Below are 22,525 nucleotides of genomic sequence, written 5' to 3' on the forward strand. Positions count from 1 at the left end.
TGCTTCACACTAACAATTTTCAGACAAAAAAGAACAGCTTGTTCTGTACGCATTCTAAGGCAATGTACACAGTCACTTCAACAACAATGGAGATCTGCTGTTCAACTGTCAATTACCATTTACACTTCCAGTGTACTCAGAACCCCTATGCAATATTTCATTCCCTCTCTTCTATTAGGGTCTCTGTGTGCTTCTGTGCTCAGTTCAAATTTCCTCGGTAACTGACAGGGGATCGAGAACTGCAGTATCTTGAAAACTTTCAGGTATGTAGTTATTGCAGGAAGTAGCTTATTTAAAGACAGGAGGGAAATCAAGCTCCCATTTGAGGGAGGAAGGTAAAGCTCATTTTAAGAAAGTGGAATAACTTACCCTATTTTGAAAAAATGATGCATGAAAATGTGATGTTGTAGCAGATATTGATACTAACGTAATTGTTTCTTCTGAGCTAGGGTTATGTAGGTAAACTTTTTCCATTTTTGGCATTCCAACTGGCCTGTCAAAACACAGAGAGAGAAGATTCTTGAAGTGTTAGAATTCCAGAAAATGAAGCACTGTGCTTTGTCCCATTAAATCAGACAGGCACATACCAGTGAACCTCGCATTAAATGTTTTTTTTCAAGTAGCATCTGTAAATTGGACCTTAAGAGTTACTTAGTAAACATCTTTTCCATTATTTTACTGGTTACTTCTCCTGAAGGCTTACCTAACACTTTATCATCCACTGAAATGGCTCTTACCCAAAATGAAATTCTATTTTTCGTGGTTTTACTTCAGAATCAGAAACAGCCTAGTTTTCTATTTCTGTGCTAGAACTTCTAAATAATTATCTTAAGAAAGGTTCACAAAGGAACTTAAAATAAACAGAACACACCCTAGGCAAAAGCTAAAGCCTAACCAGACTTTTTTTTTTTTTCCTGAGAAGACTATATAATCTTACCCTGAACCTAGAACTTTTCAGGAATTGTATCTTGTGATCTACAGAATTACATATATAGACATGTGCAGCAATAAATATTTCATTTCTTATATTGCATTTGAATCTGTACCTTAAGAAAAAGAAATGCTTGAGAGAAATTCTGGAATTTCAGTTGTCTAAAACACAGAAGTCAAAACAGTTGAACAGCAGCACGCATTTTCAGTAGCAAGGCTTTAATAACAGTTTATTCCACACAAGGCCTGCTCCTCTTTGCTTACAACAGCTGAGGTGCCAATAAATTCTTCAGCTTCACCAATTATTTTTCAGACTGGTGTCTCTTCAGAATGTTTTTCGTGCCTTTTAACACTTGTTAAGCATCAGCACCAAAACACCATTAAAGCGTTTCATTACAATTCACTCCAAATTAAATTTTGGAATCCAAAATATTTAGCTCTTAACTTTCAGGCCAGACATACTCCATGTAGCATTCCCTCCCACGTCACCTGCTCCAAACATTGCAAGGACTGCAAAACTATTGATAAGAATTACTATCAGTAGTACCTGAAGTGATAATGCCCAATAACAGGCAGTTGTTCTGCCATCCTCAGTTAACTTTAATAGACCAAATTAATAAGCACTACTGTAGTTGCACGTTTCTACAACTTGGAGGGCAAGGGGGGGAGATGTGTCTCAACAGATAGAGCAACATAAATTTACTGTAAATTAGAGGTTGCATTGAATGAGGATCTAGTGACAGTAATCAAACTATATCACAATTTAAAAAGCAACTGCAGTTAAGAGACAAGACCTCCTACTTAGGAAATGTGGGCTAAACAGATAGATATGATATTCATTCAAAGACACAATTATTAACCTTCAGTAAATTGTATCATCACTCACAGGAGACTATAGATGCACTCTACAACTGTAATTATATTTGCTTTGCTTGCTGAGTCCTCCTAATTTCATGTCTCCATCAGCAAATACTTGTGCTTGCTCGTTCTTTCACCATCAGAATCAAATCTCATTTTTACTTCTCTAACTCAACGAGTATTTAAGACAACAATTTTAATCCTTACCTTTTAAAACCTGTACAAAACTTAACACCCAGGCTAAGCCATAAAAGTACTCGTATCTGTTACGAGTATACAGGGCAATATTAGTCATCGTTCAGAGAAAGCGGTCATGCCTTAAACAAGTGCTCTCCAATTCTACCAACACAACAAAAAAAGGGAATGAAATTGAGCAGAACAGCTCCCACCAACCACAACAGTAGGAAGCGAGTAGATGAGGTGGATTTTAAGCACTGTATTACATGTGAGAAAACTACATGATAAGTGTATTGCCTGTGTTCTCTACAGAGAACCAGTTCTGTACTGAAAACCTAAGATCAGAGTTGACTGAAGTGACACTTTTCTGCTGCATAATGTATGAAACATCACAAAGCCAAGAACCCCATGTTGAACGACTCTGTAATAGTGAAGTGCCAGACTGTTGCTGTCAGAAAGGCAGTTTGGAAGTAAAACTCCATACCAGGAAACGTTTCAAATATTAAGAATCTCTTACAGCCCTCATAGTTTCCTGGTATGGAAAAGAGGGAAATACAAGACAATATATTTGAGAGGCTAAAGCCTATAAGAACAACCAGTAGGGAATCAACAGATACAACAGTTCACTAACTTCAGATTCCACACTAAACTACCACAGTATGATTATAGGTGATACAGGCAGAAGTCAGTAAAAAGGAGTTCTGTTGCTAGGACTATGCTTCATTTTACTGTTTTGTTGACCATTCTGATTTTGAAACAATGAAACCAGTATTATGTTTTCCTCAGATACATCTTTCCTTATATGCTTTAAGCTTGATGTTAGCCAAATCTACAGAAGTAGGACAAACCTCACTTGCTCTTTCTGCCACCAGAAATGGTAAAATCCAGGTAAAGCAGTGTGCACCAGACATCCTTATGAACCTACATCCCAAGCAACAATCACATACAGGATACTTCTCCAGGCTGTGGATTATCAAGCCGCTATGATCTGCAGAAGTATAGTATTACGTGGTGCCAACTTCTACAGCAGAATTTCCTGGAGCACTCACAGTTCGCACTTTTCATTGCAAGAAACTGGAACAGACACACACCTCCAGGCAAAGACGAACTGTCAAAGCATGTAAGATTTTGCTCCTGATCTTTTTGTCCCTGCATAATGCTGGGTCCACCCACGCTGATAAAAACCAAGATACCACAACCTAAATGAGAAAATGGTAATTAACAAGGGTGAGGTGCCTGTTCAAATGGGTAAAAAAGCCTGCATTAATATTCTTTACTGCTGCAACTCAAGTCTTTCTAAAGTCTGAGTTAATATCTGCAGTGTACTGCCAGCATGTCCTTGTCATAGAATTCATTGCTGCTTTAGGGATTGAGACTCTTTTAACGTAGGAAAACTGTCTGCATATAGATCCCCCTGTAAAATGCTCCATTTATGAAAATTGATACAAATCTATTACTGAAAAGCAAGAGATACAAATTCAGCAGATAAATTCTTCCTCTTCTATCCCCTATTCTTTCTAATGAAACTGGGGAGACAACTGAAGTCAACCAAAAGCTTCCTGCTTAGATTTTGTTATGCTGGGAATATAGATAAATATACTCAAGATTCATTTCAGATAAAACTCCTAAAGAATTTGAGAGCTTAACAAGTATGTCTTCCCCCAAATAATTTTTTCTTTTAGAATCTTTGGCAACTGCTGAAACAATTGTAAGGTCAGTTGTCGCACAGCATAAAAGTTTCACATGGGTTAAACCGGTTTCCTGTGTCAGACAGGAGAGAAAAGCAGATACCTAGGAGGCAAAAGGGTAATGTGAAAAGCATACAAAGTCAGGTGCCCAGAAAATTCTCCCAGCCTCTAAATACATGCAGCTTGAGAGCTTCCTGAACCAATGCAGATGCTTCTCCAGTCAGAAGATCAGAAGGAGTCAGTTCCAACAATAAGAACTTGGGTGTTGACTCGTAGTGTATCCAGCTACTTTTAATGCAATGAAATGAGCTGGTCTTGCAAGGTTTCCTCTCTAGAGACTAAAATGGAATGCCTTTTGTACCCCATTCTGAAGAAAATGCTAGTTCCTGCACTAGGGAATTAGTGACTAGAGAGAGCATTCTTCCCGTTTCACATGAGCATTGTATGCATCACTGGTTGAGTGACATAGACAAGTAACTGTAACTGCAATTAAAGAAGCAACTGAATCATCTAAGTTTGAGAATTTAAATGCATCTTCATCTTGGAAAAGCATAAAATAGAAAGGGTTTGTTTTCCTATATCTACTAGCCTCTAAACCAATTGTTTCCCAGCTTCCAGACTTCACTAGCTTTTAACAAATCAATGAAGTTCTTTTATCAGCGTAAATGCCCCATTTTAAGATAGGAATATAACTCTGATCACATACAACAAATCATACCTCTTCCAAACAGTTAGCAAAATCCCATCTACAAAACACTAGTAATGGAGTCTTATCCAGTCATGCCATCAACTGTGATTTGAATTAACTGAAAAGTGTACTAAGCTATTATTTCCTTTGCCAGCATTTTGCAGTCTATCATGATATGCTAACAAAACCAGAGGTAGAATCTGGACTAAATGTCAATTTACTGTCAACAGTTTCTTACATTTAACAAACTTCAGTGGAAATGAAAACTTGATTTTGTAACAATTTTTAAAATTCCAACCACTCTCACACATCAGATGTGTACCAATTGTAGTGTGCAAACCTTTGGCACATTATAGATACCTCAGAGGTCCTTTCACCATTTGTTAATGTAATTGTTTAAAATCTAACAACCCTAGTGAACTGGATGAACACACTAGTTGCTAAAATTCTCCACTACTTACTGTTAAGAAATCAGAGTTCCTGAAGAATGTAAGTTAGCATAAGTTTAGGATAATTAGCTAAACTTATGCTAATGTTATGTTACTTCAAGTAACATAGTTCTTGCATAGCTCTGAAGACCTGCAAGAAGGTCACAAATATTTGAGCATTTCCAAGCAACTGCTTTCAAGACCTGCTCAAGCCTTCATAGAACATCCTGCCAAATACTAGAGCTCACAAACGAACATGAAAACACTATAAAAATCCCCAGAGAAAAACATTTCAAAGGAAATACAAAGTGAGACTGTTTATCAAAGTGAAAGACACATTTTTAGAATACTGTCCTACCAATGAGAAAACTTTGCAGAACAGGACCTTGCTCAAATTGAGTGAGGTGAGAATCTCCGTTCACCACAGAAGCATGTTGATCAAGGATTAAAATATCACTTTTGCTAAAAGTGGAATTTCATACGCTGCCAATCACTTCTATGAAGCAGGGGTAAGATGTCAGCTTCATCTTTAAAATAATTCCACATTTCTAAATTCTTACGGTAAGCACTCCTAGCTTATATTATGTTGGTAACCTAAAATACACAACACCCAAGTGCTCCAATGCCGTAAGTTACTTCTACAAAAAACTTAATTGTGAAGAATTCACAAGTTTACTTGTGATATAGTCAGAGTTGAAATATCACAGATGAAAGCAATGCATCCAGATCTATGAAGAGTCAAGTTCTCCCGGAAAGTAGGTACAAGAACTGAATATAAACTGCCTTGCAACAGTATTCTTTAGTCTTCACCCAGCTGGGATGCCTGCAATAGCTCGAATGTGAAGACTTGTCTCAAACACAGGAAGCCATACAGGTAATGACTGTTCTGCCAAAATAGCCACGGAACAGCCAACTCCCAAAGCTATGGAAGACAATGTAATGGCTGTTTGTGTGTTAAGACCACCTCATTTATTTCATTCCTATTTTATAGCAGAACAGAGTAACAGATTAGAAGAGATTACAGGGAACAGAAAGCAAGTAAGAATAAAGGGAGTCAGTTGTGGAGCTGGTTTTGAGTGGGGGGCTTTATGCATGTTCATTTTCTTTAAAGCCCCAAATCTCTGATAGCCAACATGTGTCAGAATTTGCTCCAGGGGAAGACTGGTGTTGCTTCAGAAACACAAGCAAGCAGCTTTCATATTAAATAACCAAATGAGTCTTCCATTTACTCCAAGCAGCCCCCTGGAGCAGTGATATGGGAGAACCTGCCTCTGTTCTACCTCATTCCCAGAGGCTTAATGTATACAGAGAACATTTGGGATCTCTTCAAGGCAGCTAGAGATTTACATATCCTAACATACAGCATACATTTCCTTTGATAAACGTGAAATTACCTGGCCTGCCTTCAAAGTGGTAGAATATAATAGCATTTCTTTTATATTAAAACAGCATTAAAAAAACCCAAATAACTACAAACTAGGAGTATAAGGCCACTGTAATCTCATCTCCAGTTGGAACACAGGAAGTATGTCTACAGAATCTACTTATCAATTTAATTCTGATTTTTGGAAATCCACAGATAAAGTAACTTTTAATATTATTCCTGCTCAAGTTGGCATGTTTTTGAAACATCTGATTAAACCCACACATTTAGCAGACCAGAAATGTCACAGGAAGAATGGGTTAGCTTACAACTGAAATTAAATATTGCAACTTTCTTTAGCCTAGGAATGATACATGCATAAACATGAACTTTGAACAAGCTTGCGCTGGTAATTTTTGCATGCTACCTATTAACAAAACACCATTTTTGCACCATGGTGCAATATCTGTTCAGAAACTAAATATGCATTTTATGCTTTTCCTAAAATCCATTATTAACAAAGAAAGAAGAATCAGAATTTGAATGTGAAAACCCTGCTTATTTTAAAAGGCAAAAGAGCTGAAAGCTTAAATCTGCATCATTTAATTTCCAAGGTGCTTGGCACCTACAGTTTGTTCCCACCATAAGGTTGAGTTACTCAGCATTTCTCAGAGTTGGTTCATTTTTAATTAAATGCCAAAGTACAGATTTTAAACTGAACTTTGGGGCTTCATATCTAGACCTTTTCTAAAACTGTTTCTGACATCTTATGGAAGTTTTAATAAATCAGAATATGATCTCTGCTCAAGATTATAACCTAAAGTATAACAGATACATTAATTAGCTCTACTACCAGAAAAAAATAAGCATAATGAACCAGGATCTTACATACAGGTTTCCTATTTTAATGGCTAGAAGGCAGCAATCCCCCAGTTCACTTCACCATTTATTCCACAGAACCTTTCCTAAAATAATCTGCACTACTTTAGCAGTGTAGTAGATCTACACCCTCTTTTCAATGCTTTCAGCTCTGACAAGCACAGTTTATATAAAAAGTCAAAAAATAATGAAGAGCAGCTTGAATTATTTATGATAGTGTCTGGGATCTTTTTTTAGCAAGAAAATTTAAAAAAAAAAAAAAGTGCATCTTTGGAAGCCCACAAAGCAAAGAAGAACATGCGGCTTTCTTCAGATTAACACATAAACTAAGGATGACAGCAAAGCAAGGTATTTCAGAGCACATCAACAAAACACTTTATTAACGGTAGAAAAAGGTGGTTTAATACATTTCAAGTGTCAAATTCTGTGATTACCACAAACTGAAAACCTTTACAATTTAAAATTACTTAAAACCAAATCAATATGTTAAGTTTACAGTAAATCTAAAAAAGAGCAAACTGCTTTACAAGTCTGAGTTTGTACTGCACTCACCAGCTGTAAGGTGGAGCATGGAGCTGGGTTCTTGGAGGCTGTTCTCCTTAAGGCTGTATTTTCACAAGCCTACATTACTTCTCTAATTACTGCAGAGCCACTGACAAAGTTCTTTTGCCACCAAAGCAATAGTAAAATGGACATGCTAGAGTAGATGCTCTCTGACATGGGTTAGGTATAAGCAGAAAGGTAATCTTATCTCAGTACATTAAGTTCTACACTTACAACTCTTTCCACTATGCAGAGCAGCTGTACAGGTACCTAAAAGTAAGTACAAGTACTTACACTACCAAAACCATGGCAACTTATACGTCGCTACATGATGTTTAAGACCGAGTATACCAGCTCTCTGCAACAAGTATATCAACTACACTTACAGATAATCTATCACTGCAATTTGTGTATACAGCCTTCTGTGTCAGGTTAAGTGCTCTTGAGAGTTTTCTTCTATTTGCCTAACCAAAGAGATCAAAAGGCTTCAACTTACTGTTCATGGAAATCCAGCATCGGTGGCTCAAACCGGAGAGGTCGGCAATTTCCCCGATACAGGGATACACTGCAAGAAAAATTAAAATGCTGTAATAGATACCAGTAGATTACACATTTTTGCTCCCTTCCCATCTCAAATTGGCCATTCTTAGAAAAACATTAATACTAATAACAGAACAACTAATTCAAAAGAATTAACAGCCTGACAAACTTGTCCAGTCAGAATACCTTAATTTTACCAGCCACTTACATGATTATGTGATGTTTCCAAGAAAGATTATGCAAGAGAATATCTTGGGAATGGACATAACTGAAGTGTTATTTTTCCTCTATATAGTAAGGGCTAAGTGAAACAGTAAGCTAAATAGATCAATATCATCCTTCATAGCAATATCCAAACATCATCTTCAATGTATAACGGTAATTTACATGCACATCAAACTATATCTATGCTAGTACATAAACAATCCTGGATCCATCTGATGGCACTGAGGCCACATGGGAGAAAATAACCCATGTCTATAGTGTTAGAAACAACCTTCAAAAGACAGCGACTCTTCTCTAGCAACGTTCCTTAGCTTTGCCTGTACTAACCTCTCACTGCAAGCATTCTAGGAGAATGTTAGTTGATGAAGACTAAAATACCACAGTCCAGCAGTGAAGGTAGCAAAGAGTCTGGAAACATTCTTTGCTATTGCTTGGTTTACCAGTTCAGTTACATAGAGCACAATCAATAACCCACAATGTAAGTTACAAGTGCAAAGCAGTTTCATTGACTGAAACATTTTCTTATTCAGAATGATGTGACTGTGATCACACTTAAGTATCTCTGTAATTCAGTAACACTTTATTTTGGACTGAGGAGAAATCATATCCTTGCAATGAAACATAAAATAGGGAGACAATAACATTAAAGAAATAAACAGGAAAGGCTAAAGAATGGCTCAAGACCAATGGCTTTCTTTTTTTTTCCTTAAATGCTTTTGTATAGCATATTTATTTTAGACCTTTGTTTTCTGTCTCTACTAAATCCTGGACGCCCAAAGACAGAGCTGCAGCCACATGTCCCAGGCAAGCAAAGCCACTTTACAAATCCAGCCAGGGCAGCAGAACCACACAGTTCTGTCTCAACAGAGGCAGAAACCAGGAGACAGAAGATGCCCTCAGACAGGCACATGTAGCTAGCCTTTTGAAAGCTGAGGGCTTGAATTCAATCAATATAATTCCATCCAGCATACTTCCAGTAAAACTCATTATTGATCAAATTCACATGTTTTTCTATACTCCAGAACTACTTCAACAAGGAAGGTATTTACAGGAGCAGAAATTTAAGAATAGGGTATGAAATCTTAGCTGCATTCTCTAATAGTACAGATCTGGGCAACAACAACACTACAACAAATCAACAGCTTTTTAAATAAAAACACTATGTCTCACTGACTCACTCCAGTACTCCATAACTGAATAGTAACATCTCAAGTATAATACATGTGTAAGAGGGAGATCTACGTATGCTGATCGATTTACAGCTAAGTTTGGACGTCCAAGCATCTTCAATACTACTTAGAGATTAGTCATTAAAAACAGCTTCATTCACATAATATAAATAAAACACTACTGGGGCAAAAGCAAGCATATTACAGACAGCTTTAGTGCATACTTATATATGTATGTGCACATGTGTGCATACAGACATCACAAAACTATATAAGTGAAGATGTAATACACACTAATAGAAGAACTGTATTCAGGTCTACAGAAAATTACAATATCTGCTACTATTAATTGCTACTGTGACTCGTTGACAGTTGTTGAATGAGAGGCAGCTTGTGTGTATACTTTTCTCAGGCTTTGCAGAACAAGTGCCAAAAAAAATGAAGTTTACAGAGTCACAGGACATAGGAGAAAGTTGGAAAATTATATTAATAATGATAAAAGGATAAAATAAGCTGGGAATAAGTCTTCAAAGTGATCATCTCATATGTCAAAGTTTATGGTCCAGTTTTGAATGGCTTTTTAAATAGAAAAGGACAAAAAGCTCACATACCTCCATTGTCAAGGCAATGCTAAACAGAAACTACCCTTCTTTGATAAAGATTTTTAAATAGCTTTGTCAATTCCTTCCCAATTTAAAAACTCTGAACAATGAGTTAGAACCTCTTTTTTTTTCTTATTGGTAATGATTGGTAAAAGGGCATATTACTGATGGAAAAGTTATCAGAAATATTTACAGTACTTACAAAAGTGATAATGAAGTTCCTTATTTCAAATAGAGTCAACAGTAACTTGACCCAACTTGAAAAATCAGGACATACACAATTCTCCACATACACAAAAAGTTCAAGCAACATTTTTTCAGCTATATTATCCTGGATAGCCTTTTAGACAATACAGGATTTTTAAATGGATGAGGTTGGTAAAGCAGTTATATCATAATGAATTCCATCTGTTATTATAAAAGTAACAACTGTAATAAGGTTCAAATGGGAACAAGCAATATTGGAATTCCCAAACTTTGCGTATGGAAAGGCTCAACATGAGTCAACTTGCAGCAGACTTCCAAATTATGATAATGTCTGCTCTGTTGGGCACTTGCTCACTGAAGGCTGGATACACCCATGGGTAGGGCAAGTTTACAGCATAATGACATTTAAGTTAATTACTACTATGTGCAGGTAGAGCTATGGCTCTTTCCCTACCCCTCCAAGTTCTCTAACTTTCAAAATCAAGAACAACATGAAAAGAAAAAGATGCATTTGAACTGAGAAGGGACTACTGACATCTGCAACAAGCTCCAGCAAATCAAGAACAGGCCAGAAGTCTTCTGGACCTGTGAAGTTTCAGGAATGACTAGCTCCTGGCAAGGATTTAAAATGGTCCCAGCACTTTTTCCCTTCAGTGAGAATTCTGATTAAGAAAACAAAACAACAAAAACAACCCAATAGTGAATTACAAACAGTCCCTGACATGATCATTACCCTCACTGCACCATCCAGTCATCCAAGTTAGAGGGCATTTACCTCAACTATTAACTACTGTCCTGCTATCACCCAGAAGCACACTACTACCAGAGGCAATTCACTGAAGTGCAACTTCATGTCTCAATGAGGTTAGGCACAGATGCAGTTATAAAGATGGTCAAAATATCAATGCCTGGAAAGACTTCAGGTGATACTGATGTCCATCTGTGCAGAGACACAATTTTCTTCTAAGGACATCTGCAGCATTTCTATAATGTCTTGCTGCTTATTACAAAGTACTCACAGGCACTCATAATTTTAAATAACCCATGCACATGTCTACATTTGAGATGAAGAAAATCCTTGTAAAATATAGTACTTAAAGATATCTGCAGAGTTGGGCAGTAACTGTTTCTCTGTATCCTCATTTTACTTTTCTAGCTGTTCTGGGATTTCTGGAGGAGGTCTGTGCTTTGTGCAATCTTATCTATACCATCTTTAATTGCTACTGTGGAAAATTCGAATCTAAGCATTGCGCTACATGCACTTTTCCCACATTACCAGTTGTTTAAAGGGTTTTATTTCCTCTCCAGTGCCGTAAGTCCTCAAGAAATAAAGACAACAGCATTAAACTGTCAAATAAACTGTCAATAAATTAAAAGAATTTATTTAGCAACAAAAACTCTTAGAAAGACACCACTACGTTATTTCCATTGCCACAAAGTAAACCAAAAGTGTGTCTAAAAATAACCATGTGAACTTTTAAAATGACAAATAGGCAAATACTTCACAGTGGGTAGTTTTTGTGTCAGAATGTCCTTGAAAGTCACCTCAAAGACAGATCATTTTTGGCTAAAAAAAGTAAGCAGCCAATCATATTTCCCCAAGTACATGCATGACTTGTTAATACTTAAAAATAAGGCTGAGCTGCATACATGAAAAAACATTTAAATTTTTAAAGTCAGAATTATTAGGAATCTGGGTATTAAACACAGCCTCAGTGAGAAAGTGAACTCCCACAAAACGTTTGACCTTTTTGGTATCTAGCAGTAGCCACTGCTGTAATTGCAGATGAATGAAACAGCTAGCAACAAAGAGTTTTCATAAAATACACCCAGCTAGTAGTTGGCTCAGTTATGCCAACATTAAGTCTGTATCAGGAAAAACATACTCATGATATCAAACACTAAACTTGAAAGCTAACACTTCCTGAGGGGGCTGTCTGGGGAAAGGGTGGGAAAAGAACAGGGTGAAACTTGAATAGATGCACTGTATCCTGACCATGGGCAAGAATGAAACAAATTAATTTGCTAGTCAATTTCTCTCCTTCCAGTTAGTGTTAAAAAGCAGACCAAAGAACTGAATAAACTTTCTAGATAGGGAAGACATACCTGCAAGCTATACCAGGTAGGAGATATTATAATTTCTAATAAGGACCATGAAATACAAATATAGAGAAGTTAAGCATGTGGACCAGAAACCTGGGGGTTTTAGCAACACCTTTGAGAAAAAAAAAAATACAACTAAAAAAAAAATCACAAAAACAAAACCAAAAAGCAAACAATAAAACCACCTAGAACAATACTTGAAAGAGCCATACAAAACCTATTCCAACAGAGAGAGAGTGAAACAGACAGCAAATCAGGTATGTACTTTGCAACATGGCATCTCGTGATACAGACCTTTATCGTACTGTGACTGAACCCAAACAGGCTAGCGCTCTTAAGTGTAATGGACTATTTCTCCTTGGCAAACCTGGAGATACTTCAAATCTGTAAACTGGTGTTCTATTAGAACACAGAAAGGAATCATCTCAGATGAGAAATGAAAATAAAAAAATACGTGAAGCATATTTAATCCATGGCCACAGTCTCATTCTCAAGGACTGCCAAATTCAGTTGTTTCCTGGGATACAAAAAAATTGCACATAATCCCTAGGTCCCAGTAAAGATATCTTCCTGCCACTGAGACAATATACTATTCCCTGTAAGTATCTCCAGAAAGTTTGACTTTACCCAAGACATAAAACACTGTGATCACAGTTTTCAGAAGTTCAACTGTCATTCCTATATTCATGTTCTGGTACTTGCAATCTGACTGCAAGTATCAGATTCTAGGCACCACATAGCTACAGCTGGTAAGCTCCTATCCACAGCCATGTCCCCTCCCATTTTGCAATCCTCTAGCAGGTCTGGAAGAAAGAAACAAGTACCCACAGTACTACAGCTCCAGTTTACAATCCACATACAAACCCATTGTCACTGGCAGGGTAAAATAAGTCACTGGACCACAAACTGCAGCAGCTGAGCCACAGACACACATACTCACTTTCTGTCCCAGGAAAAGAGAATCTTTGGCAGGAAGGGCAGGTAAACAACAACTGGGGTAACTAGCTTCTTAAACAACTCATGTTGTTTGTGAGTTACGAATGACCAGAAGTCAACCATGTCAGGGAAGAGAATACAACGATCACTTAGTTTAAGCTACTTGGCTTTAAAAAAAAAAAAAATGGAAGTTTAGGTAGTTAATATTAATTATACTGTTCTGTAACCTATGTTATTTGTTTATACTCTTCTGAAAGCATTAAGGATCATCTTACTTATCTTTCAACATAGAAGTTCAATAATGGTATTTAAGAGCTTCTTTTACTGCTGTGCAAAGTCTGAGTGCAGGGTTTCACACAAGCAGTCTAAGATAGCAAAACGGAGAAAACCCCCTAGTAAACAAATTATTTAAAGTATATAATTTTAATTTGATCTTTAAAAACCAACTGTTATTTAACCTTGGCCAAGACGTTATGATGCGTATGACTGCAGCAACCAGGAAAACTAAATTCACATAACTCTAAATGCATGGTAACTTTACATGTGTACCCAATCACAGCACAGTTACACACACACAGGTGTATATATAGCATGTGTAACTGCTTAACAGGGAAACTAGTACTAATACATGTTTAGAAGTTACTAAGTATGGGAAAAGTATGTTCTGCTTGCTTAATCCAATGTTAACATGCAAGTATAAATCAAACAGTTTAGTAAAAGCACCGGATAGAAAGTTTAATTTGAGAGACTTCACAGATAAGAAATAAATGGTCAGAAGTCCTAAAGGGCAGAGAGAAGCTTCCATTGCTGGGTAAAGGGAAAGAAGACAGGTTCAGGGAAGGTACAGCAGCACAAAGTTTCAAGTTTCATGCAGAACAAGATAAATCTTTTTAATTAAAAAAAACAAATGAGAAGTTCATATAACACCAGTTTGACAAAATTCACATTACCATAATTCACAAATTGCCTCAAACTTCAGAACAAGATATAAAGTAACTGCCTTATTTCAATACATAATAACTATTATTATCATAATAGTGTGAACTTATGTTTGAATTTCACCTGGAGTGAAAGACTTGCCACATCCTCCTAAGATTCTTCAGCACCTTCATGTTCCCTCTTTCCCCAGTTACACTGAATTTCAAGCATACTTAGAAACCTAGTAGTAGGTAAGCCAAAGTCTATAGTATTTTCATACAATCCAGGAGACTTACATTGCAAGATTTAGGTCCGTATCTAATCAGAAAGCAGCACAGATTGATGGCAAGTGATACAAACAGGATCAAGGTTTTTCAATTAAAAACATTGCCTTTTTTTCCCCTCCAGAGATTTCTCAAAACTTGTTGCAAAGAGAATGCTCTTAAGCCCATGTTTAAGCAACTGTATGCACAGTAAAGAAAGAGCTTTACATACACTCATCTGAAATGAAAAGAGAAGGTTCATTTTACTAGATTTCCTGGGAAGGAAAAGGCCCATGAAAAAACTCAAGCTGTACATACTGAAAACAAGCTATGCTTTACATGACGGTCTGTGGAATGCTGCTGTATAAGAAACAAGCTTCACTATTACTGCTCAATGTATTCACTAAATACACAGGAATATTTTAGGAGCTCCCAGTGAAAAATTAGAGGCTACTTCTTTTTCTTCTCAGATACTGTATATGCAGAGTTCTTCGGTAACAGATTACATCATGGGGAAGGAGAGGCGGCGCAATGGAAAGGGGGAAGAATCTACTGAAAGTAACATCATGTTTTTCTTCAAAAGGACCCCACGAACTTTTGAAGCAGCTGAACAGACCTACGGCTTTCATAATAAAACTTCAGGAAAATGACAAAACAAACTGCAAGCCAGACCTCAGTCTGCCCCCTCTTTACACAGAATTACTCTATGGTATATATTACAAAGTGAACTAAAGAATCATTCCATTTCTTATCCCATATGTGAAGTGATTTGGCTGTCCAATATTAAAAAATATCTTCAGTTTAAATTTCCTCTGTATGACAAAACTGAAAAATTATGTGCTTTGTATTTTATCTTGATTACACTAAAACTCCATTATTAAAACTACCACAAACCTCACAACAGGATGGCTGCATTAAGCTTTCAGAAAACCATGCTTACCTCTTCTGTTGATATGAACTGAGGCCTATCGTTGTCTCAGTCTGTAAAAGAATAAAAAATAATTTTAAATTTAAGACACTGACAGCATTATGCTTTGGGGGGGGGGGAAACAAACCAAACAAAAACAACCCAACAAACAACTTAAAAACTGAGAGGAGGAAAAATGTCCAGGAAATTACAGCACTGTAAGAAGCAAAAGAAAAACCTTGCACAGATGTAAGAACCAAATTACAAAGAAAAAATATAAAGCAAATAAAAGTCAAGCAATTATCTCACTGGTGTAATTTAATGAACTAGAAAACAAAGAACACTGTAATTGCCATTTGATTAGGAAATGTCATCTCCTTCCCTGCTAATCATCTTCTAGCCTCTATTATTCATACCTTTACTACCACTCTGCTGGACACTACAGTTAATGACCTGAAAACAAGGTGATTACATTGTCTAGGTCATTACAGCTAGTTTACCCTTGTCTACAAAACCCCAAGTGGTTTAGACGGCTGCATATGGAATGTCCTCCTGATCCACAGGATTTGAGGATCAAACTGAGGATTTCAGTCCTTCTCTCATGGGCATTTCATGGCCAAGATGAATATTCATCTTTTGGGAGCAGGAAGAAAGCTTACAAGTATGACAAAGTCTATGGTGCACCTTGGCTCATCTGACACAGTTCATCTCTAGTATAAGGATGTCATTTGTTTGCATGGGGAATGGAGTTTTTCATATCAGATCTCAGAATTAAAATCAAGTCCCGTGGCTGGGAAATAAAATCATTTCATTTATCCACCCTCCAATTTGTAACAAACTAGAGAAAACTGGAAGGGTATTATTTATCACTGTAAAACTGAGCTAACTGCAAATAAATCCTCAAGTTATAGGATTTATTAAATGTCAAGGCAGAACATCAACTTGCATTTTTGTTTAAAAACTTCTGAAATCTAAAGAATTTAATCGGGGAAAAAAGAAAAAAAACAAAACTAACACAACCAAGAACACATCTCTGCCTTCTATACCTTACCTTTATCTCAGACTGGAAAGGTGAGAGCAAAACTTCCAGTTTTAAACTACCATCAGCCAATTTCTCCACTTAAAAACTAGAGAGGAAACGGAATCAAACTGAATCAACTGAAAATATTTTCTCTTCATCCAGAAAGGACCTGTGCTGTCAAAAGTTGGCTTAGCGCTTCATACAAGCACTTGTCCAAAACATTAAACCAGTGATTTCCTCTACTTCACAACAGCATGATTTTATAAGCTCTGCAGAAAATACGTACTGCTTGCATATTTTAAAAAGGGATTTAATAAGTTTCAAACAGCTACTTATAATTACATATGCTTATTCTTATTATCTACTTTTCTATCAAAAGTCTGACAACCATGAATCACTGTCTGCCTTTCCAATTTTCTTTTTCTTCCTTTATTATTTTAAACTGTAACTGTTGCATGCAGCTTGCAGATGTACCCACTCTTTAAAAGCACATCAGACTACACCAGGCTCCGAGGGCTCTGCAAGAGATGCTGCACAGCCCACTCAGTAGAAACAGACTAGTGCTAACTTACAAAGACTAAACAGCCCGAGTTGTTTGCAGCTGAGAAATGCTGATCTTCACCACAGTCAGCTACCATTGATCTAGGCTAACAGACAAATTGCTTAGTAAGTCTCAGCATTTATGAGCTTTCTACACATCTACGATGCATGCAGCAAGTGGTATACTTCAAGTGTTGATGCTGAGGAAGTTTTGGATGTGGAGATCTATGCAATACAATCAGTAATGCAGATGTATTTGGGTCATTATTTGGTACATTTTAAGTGTTATCTCTACTGCTGAAATCATCTGTTATTCCTCCCTACCAAACAATTCCATATAACTCTTTTTTTACTAGCACAATCATCTAAAGTCACTCTCCTCCCAGTTTCACCAGTTCCATTCTTCCATGTTGTGCATTCACACCACTAATTTTCTTGCCTACTGGAGGGAGACAACTAAGAATTGCTGATACAGTGTTCTGTGAAACACTGTTCTACAACCATACTTGTTTTGGCTGGGATAGAGTTAATTTTCTCCATAGTAGCTGGTATGGTGCTGTGGTTTGGATTTATTCTGGAAACAGTATTGATAACACAGGGATGTTTTTGTTACTCTTGAGCAGTACTTACACAGAATCAGGGGCTTTTCTACTCCTCACCCTACACCACCAGCAAGTAGGATGGGGGTGCACAAGGAGCTGGGAGGGAGCATAGCCAGGACAACCGACCCCAGCTGACATCCCATAACATATGGCATCATGCTCAGCATGTAAAGCTGTGAGAAGGAGGAGGAAAGAGGGATGTTCAGAGTGATAGTGTTTGTCTTCCCAAGTAACCATGACATGTGATGTAATGCTCTCCTTTTCTGGAGATGGATGAACACCTGCCTGCCAAGGGGAAGTAGTGAATGAAATCCTTGTTTTTTGCATTGCTTGCATGTACATCTTTTGCTTTACCCACTGAACTGTTTTCATCTCAACACATGAGTTTTCTCATTTTTGCCTTTGCAATTCTCTCCCACATCCCACTGCAGGGGAATGAGTGAGTGGCTGTGTGGGGGTGAGCTGCCACATGGGTAAACTACAACACCAAGCAAGCTTACTCGATGAAGTTAACAGATGCATAAACACCCTGTATTCCTTACCAACATCCTTCAAAGTGCATTAATCGCTACAAGTAAATACAACTTTCAGTAACTGATTTTTCTTTAGAAACTTAACTAAAGCACATCACTAAATTACCAGCAGTTACTTAACAGTCAGGTGATGGAGCTGACAAGTTCAGATCCTATGACAAGGCAATCAAAAAAGTCATTACCAACATAGTCCCATCCCTGACAACTAGCTTTAGCTCTAACAAGGGAGCATATTTTTTTTTAAGTTTTAAATTATTCAGTAGAGAAAATTATTTGTTATCTATGCTCTTAAGCATCATAACCTGCAGCCAATACCCCTAATATTTAGTATATTATCTACTACTACATATAATCCAGGCCAACTCATAAAAGGCAGTGGAGATCAAATTTAAATCCAGAAAAATACAGAAGCAAATGGAAATATGCATCATAGACAATTGCTCAACTACCACACAGCTATGGCTGCAGGTAACTATTGGGAGTTAAATTCTCTGGCTGACCAGACACTCAAGTTTTCCCTCCTATGTTCTGAAAATACCGATTTGCTACTGAAAATATCAGTCTAGTAACTATTCATAAAGTTTAAAGCACAAATGACTTCGGTAGGACACCACACACATGAAATATGTTTAAGAGCTAAAATCCATCGAAGAGTCACACTTGAAAAGCCTGGTTTCTGCTAAATACAGGCAAAATGACGAATTCATTTCAATAACACTTTGTGCTTTGAGAAGGAGGTTATTCCTTTTGGGCTTGTTTGGGGGTTTTGTGGGTATTTTGTTGTGCAACTTTGGGTTTGTTTTGGTTTGGGAGTTTGTGGCTGGTTTTTAGGTTTTGGCTTGGGTTTGGCTGGGGTGTTGTTTGGGTGGGGGTTTTTTGTTGGTTTTTTTTTGTTTTGTTTTTGGTTTTTGTGTGTTTTTGCTTGGTTGGTGGTTTGGTTTTTATAAAATCAGGGTCAATCAAGAGAGAAGAAAGGGCATACCAACTTCAGCAGTTCATCAACCATGGCATCATGGAACTAAACCAAAAATAAATCTCATGTGGCAGTTTCTATAATTGACACTCATTTTTGTTTCATGCCAATCTTTAGAGTCCTGCAGTAAACATGCAAACGTGACCACTGACATGTTCTACCATTTCTTTTTTTCACTTCGATCTTCAATGCAATCAGCTAGAACAAGTTTCAAGACTTAACAACAATTTCTCTTCAGAGGTTCACATCCTCAAGAAAGATTTCACACAGCTGGGGAACCACCACCAGACAACAATCTTGTGCACACAGAGAATCAAAAACCACACGCAATCTTAAGGCTGTCTCTACAAAGACAGTATCTATGCCAGTTAATTCAGCCAGAAAGAAAAAAAAAAGAAAACCACCAAAAAAACCCCACTGCCACCAAAAAAGTTATTTTAATGTGTCACTAGTTTGTTATAATAGTTATTCTTTACTTCTTGGTAAAAGGTCATATTACCTAGCACTACAGTCAGTCATCTAAACATAGGCATCTGCTGCCACTGGAGATAAATGTCCTAGGGCAGATTGCCTGGTCTCTGACTGACATGCAGAAAGGCAGAGAGTTTCTCCTATGCCCTTTGTGATATCTGCCAGGCTCCTGTAGATGTCTGGGACAGCCTAGGGCATCTCAAATAGCACTTGTTACCTATGTTTAAGGAACTGAATTAAAGCCCTAAAAGTCTTAAAGGACGAAGGAGGAGGAAGGGCACAACAAAGCAGGAAGACTGTCTTAATCAAGACCTGAGGTTTCGGGACACCAAATATAAACACGTTTCTTGAATTTTACCAGCATTCTCAACAACCAAAGCATTCTATTTTCCTACACAAGAGTAGCCACACTAACTCAAGACTCTTTCAGGCTGAAACTTTCAGTATATTTAACATATTGTTATTCCCTAGCAATGCTAGTTCCTTCTTGTAAAAAAGCTCTGTTTCTTGCAACTGAAAGTTGAGAGCTACAAAACCAATATGTAGATGGCAGCTTAAATCTTTATTGCTTCATTCATGAGCTCTATGCTAGTAAGTAGGATAGTTAAAAGAACCTTAATTAATGATGAACATCTTATCAAGTTAATAAAAAAAAGAATGATGTAATCTGAAAGAGGACTGAACTGAGTAATTCTTGCCATGCCATGTGCTTTCATGACACAGATTCACATAGCAAAAACATCAGTTGACTTTAACTGATACAACATTTGCTATTGACATTGGCTTTGCAACAGTCACTTAATCCTGGCCATCAATTATCAATTAATTATTTTTAAACTAAAGCCTAGGGATGACAATTCTTCCTGTACAAGAAGTAGAAACTACAATTATTTTTTCTGAGCAGCAGCAGGACTTCAGCTGCTCACAAGCAATGGCAATGAACTGAGATGACTTTTACTCTTTTGTAAAATCACACACATTGGAAGGAAGCTCCAAAGACCATCTAGTCAACCCTTGCTCAGAGGAGGTCTAGTTAGTGCAGGTTGCTCACAGCTTTGGTACATTGAATTCTGGGTACCTCCAAAGATAGAAATTCCAACAACTTCTTTAAATAACCTGGTCCAGTGTTTGGTAACCCTCGAGTCTAAAAGCTTTTCTCTTACATGGGCTCGGAATATCCCATGCTGAAATTTGTGTCTAAAGCCTCTTATCCTTCCACTGTGCACAATAAAAAATCTGGCTCTTTGTCAACTCTACATTACCCACAGCAACTAGTTTTCTCCTTGGTCTTCTCTTCTAAAGGCTGAAGAAAACACATCCTAACTTGAGAAGTATTCCAGACATCTGATCATCCTGGTATCCCTCTGTTGTGCTTGCTCCAGTGTATTAGTGCCTTCCTTGTACTGGTTAGCCCAGACTGGACACAGTACTCCAACTGCTGCCTCACAAATGCTTAAGGTGGGAGGGAAAGGGGGGAATCCTACCCATTATCTCCTGGCTCCACATTTGCTCAAGAGGCTGCAAGGGTATACATCTAACCTGTTGTCTATGAGGCCCCCCAATATCTTTTCTGCAGTGCTACTTTCTAGCCAGTCACTGCACAGCCTGTCCTGTTACACAGGGTGCAGGACTTACTTGCCTTAGCTGAATGTCATGAGCTTCCTGTCAGCCTGACAAAGTCCCTCTGAATAGCAACTTCGCCTTCCAGTGTATCAACCACTTTGCCAATTTGGTAGCACCTGCAAACTTACTGAGAGTACTCTATCCCTTCATAGAGGCTGCTAATAAAGACATTAGGCAATATTGCCCTCAGTACCAAGATTTATCATGGGTAACTGACTGCCAGCTGAACTTCGTACTGTATAAACCACTGATATCAATGGTCCAGCCATCCTATTGCCTAATTAGGTGATCAGTATCATACAGCTTGGCTATACAGGTATCAGTGGAGATCACACAAAATGGTTTGGGTTGGAAGGGAACCTAAAGCTCATCCAGTTCCAACCCTGTTGCCATGGGCAGGGACACCTTCCCCTAGACCAGGTTGCTCTAAGCCCCGTCCAACCTGGCCTTGAACACTGCCAGGGATGGGGCAGCCACAGCTTCTCTAGGCAACCTGTGCCAGTGGCTCACGACCCTCACAGTAAAGAATTTCTTCCTAAAATCTAAGTATGCTTTTTTCAGTAAAGAAATCTTTATATGTCAAAACCCTTTTAAGTCAACATACAATATGAAAACTTGAGGTAATAAAAAATACAATTAAACTTTACACCATGAAAACACTATCACTGATACACCAGAAATAAGTTGCCACTTCTATTAAGATACTTCTCTATCATGCCATATGGAATCAAGATCATGAAGAAAATATTAAATTCCTCCAGTAAGAGATTAGCATTCTGATTCCCACGCATCTAACAGTCACGTAGCTTCCCTGTTGCAAAGCTACTGCAAAACATGTTAAGTTTCTAGCTATCTGATATTTAGGACCATTGTAATTCTCATTACCAGCTTTTGTGACTAGTAATTTACAGCAGTTTATGAGCAAAGACAGAATATATGTGTTCAGTATATATAACCACACAGGGTTGGTTTTTTTTTTCCTCTATTTTAGCTATTCTGCAAATCAGTATCAGTAAAATGATTTCTAGGAGTTCACCTGTAAAAAAGCATTTCATACACTTAAGATTACTGCAGTGAGTGTAGCAATTCACATTAAGACAGTATGACTGAAGAGTCTTACAATTTTCCTTTTTCACAAATTTTACTTTGCTGTTCAAAATAAGGTCCTCAAAAAGTGACACTGTATGCTGGCTTAATATGAAAGGACAAATTATTTAAAATAACAGTTGTAGTTTATTTTGGCACTCCTAATATTTGCAGATTACAACATTGTCAGGAGCTTGAAGCATCTGTCAGGTCTGGACAGGGGTTCAAATAATCAGCACATGTGGAGGAAGT

General features: G+C 37.5%; 1 protein-coding gene across 1 annotated transcript in view; it reads right to left on the reverse strand.

Annotated features, from left to right (window-relative positions):
- TMEM131 (transmembrane protein 131) overlaps positions 1 to 22,525 on the reverse strand; it is a 98,612-nt gene that overhangs the window by 49,801 nt on the left and 26,286 nt on the right. Inside the window, exons 3-5 of the mRNA XM_034071591.1 lie at positions 15,458 to 15,498; positions 8,051 to 8,119; positions 370 to 493 (exon numbers count right to left, since the gene is read on the reverse strand). Of these exons, the coding sequence (XP_033927482.1) occupies positions 370 to 493; positions 8,051 to 8,119; positions 15,458 to 15,498 (234 nt within the window). The remainder of the gene's footprint in view (positions 1 to 369; positions 494 to 8,050; positions 8,120 to 15,457; positions 15,499 to 22,525) is intronic.

Source organism: Melopsittacus undulatus, chromosome 2 (assembly GCF_012275295.1).
Source record: "Melopsittacus undulatus isolate bMelUnd1 chromosome 2, bMelUnd1.mat.Z, whole genome shotgun sequence".
Taxonomy (NCBI): domain Eukaryota; kingdom Metazoa; phylum Chordata; class Aves; order Psittaciformes; family Psittaculidae; genus Melopsittacus; species Melopsittacus undulatus.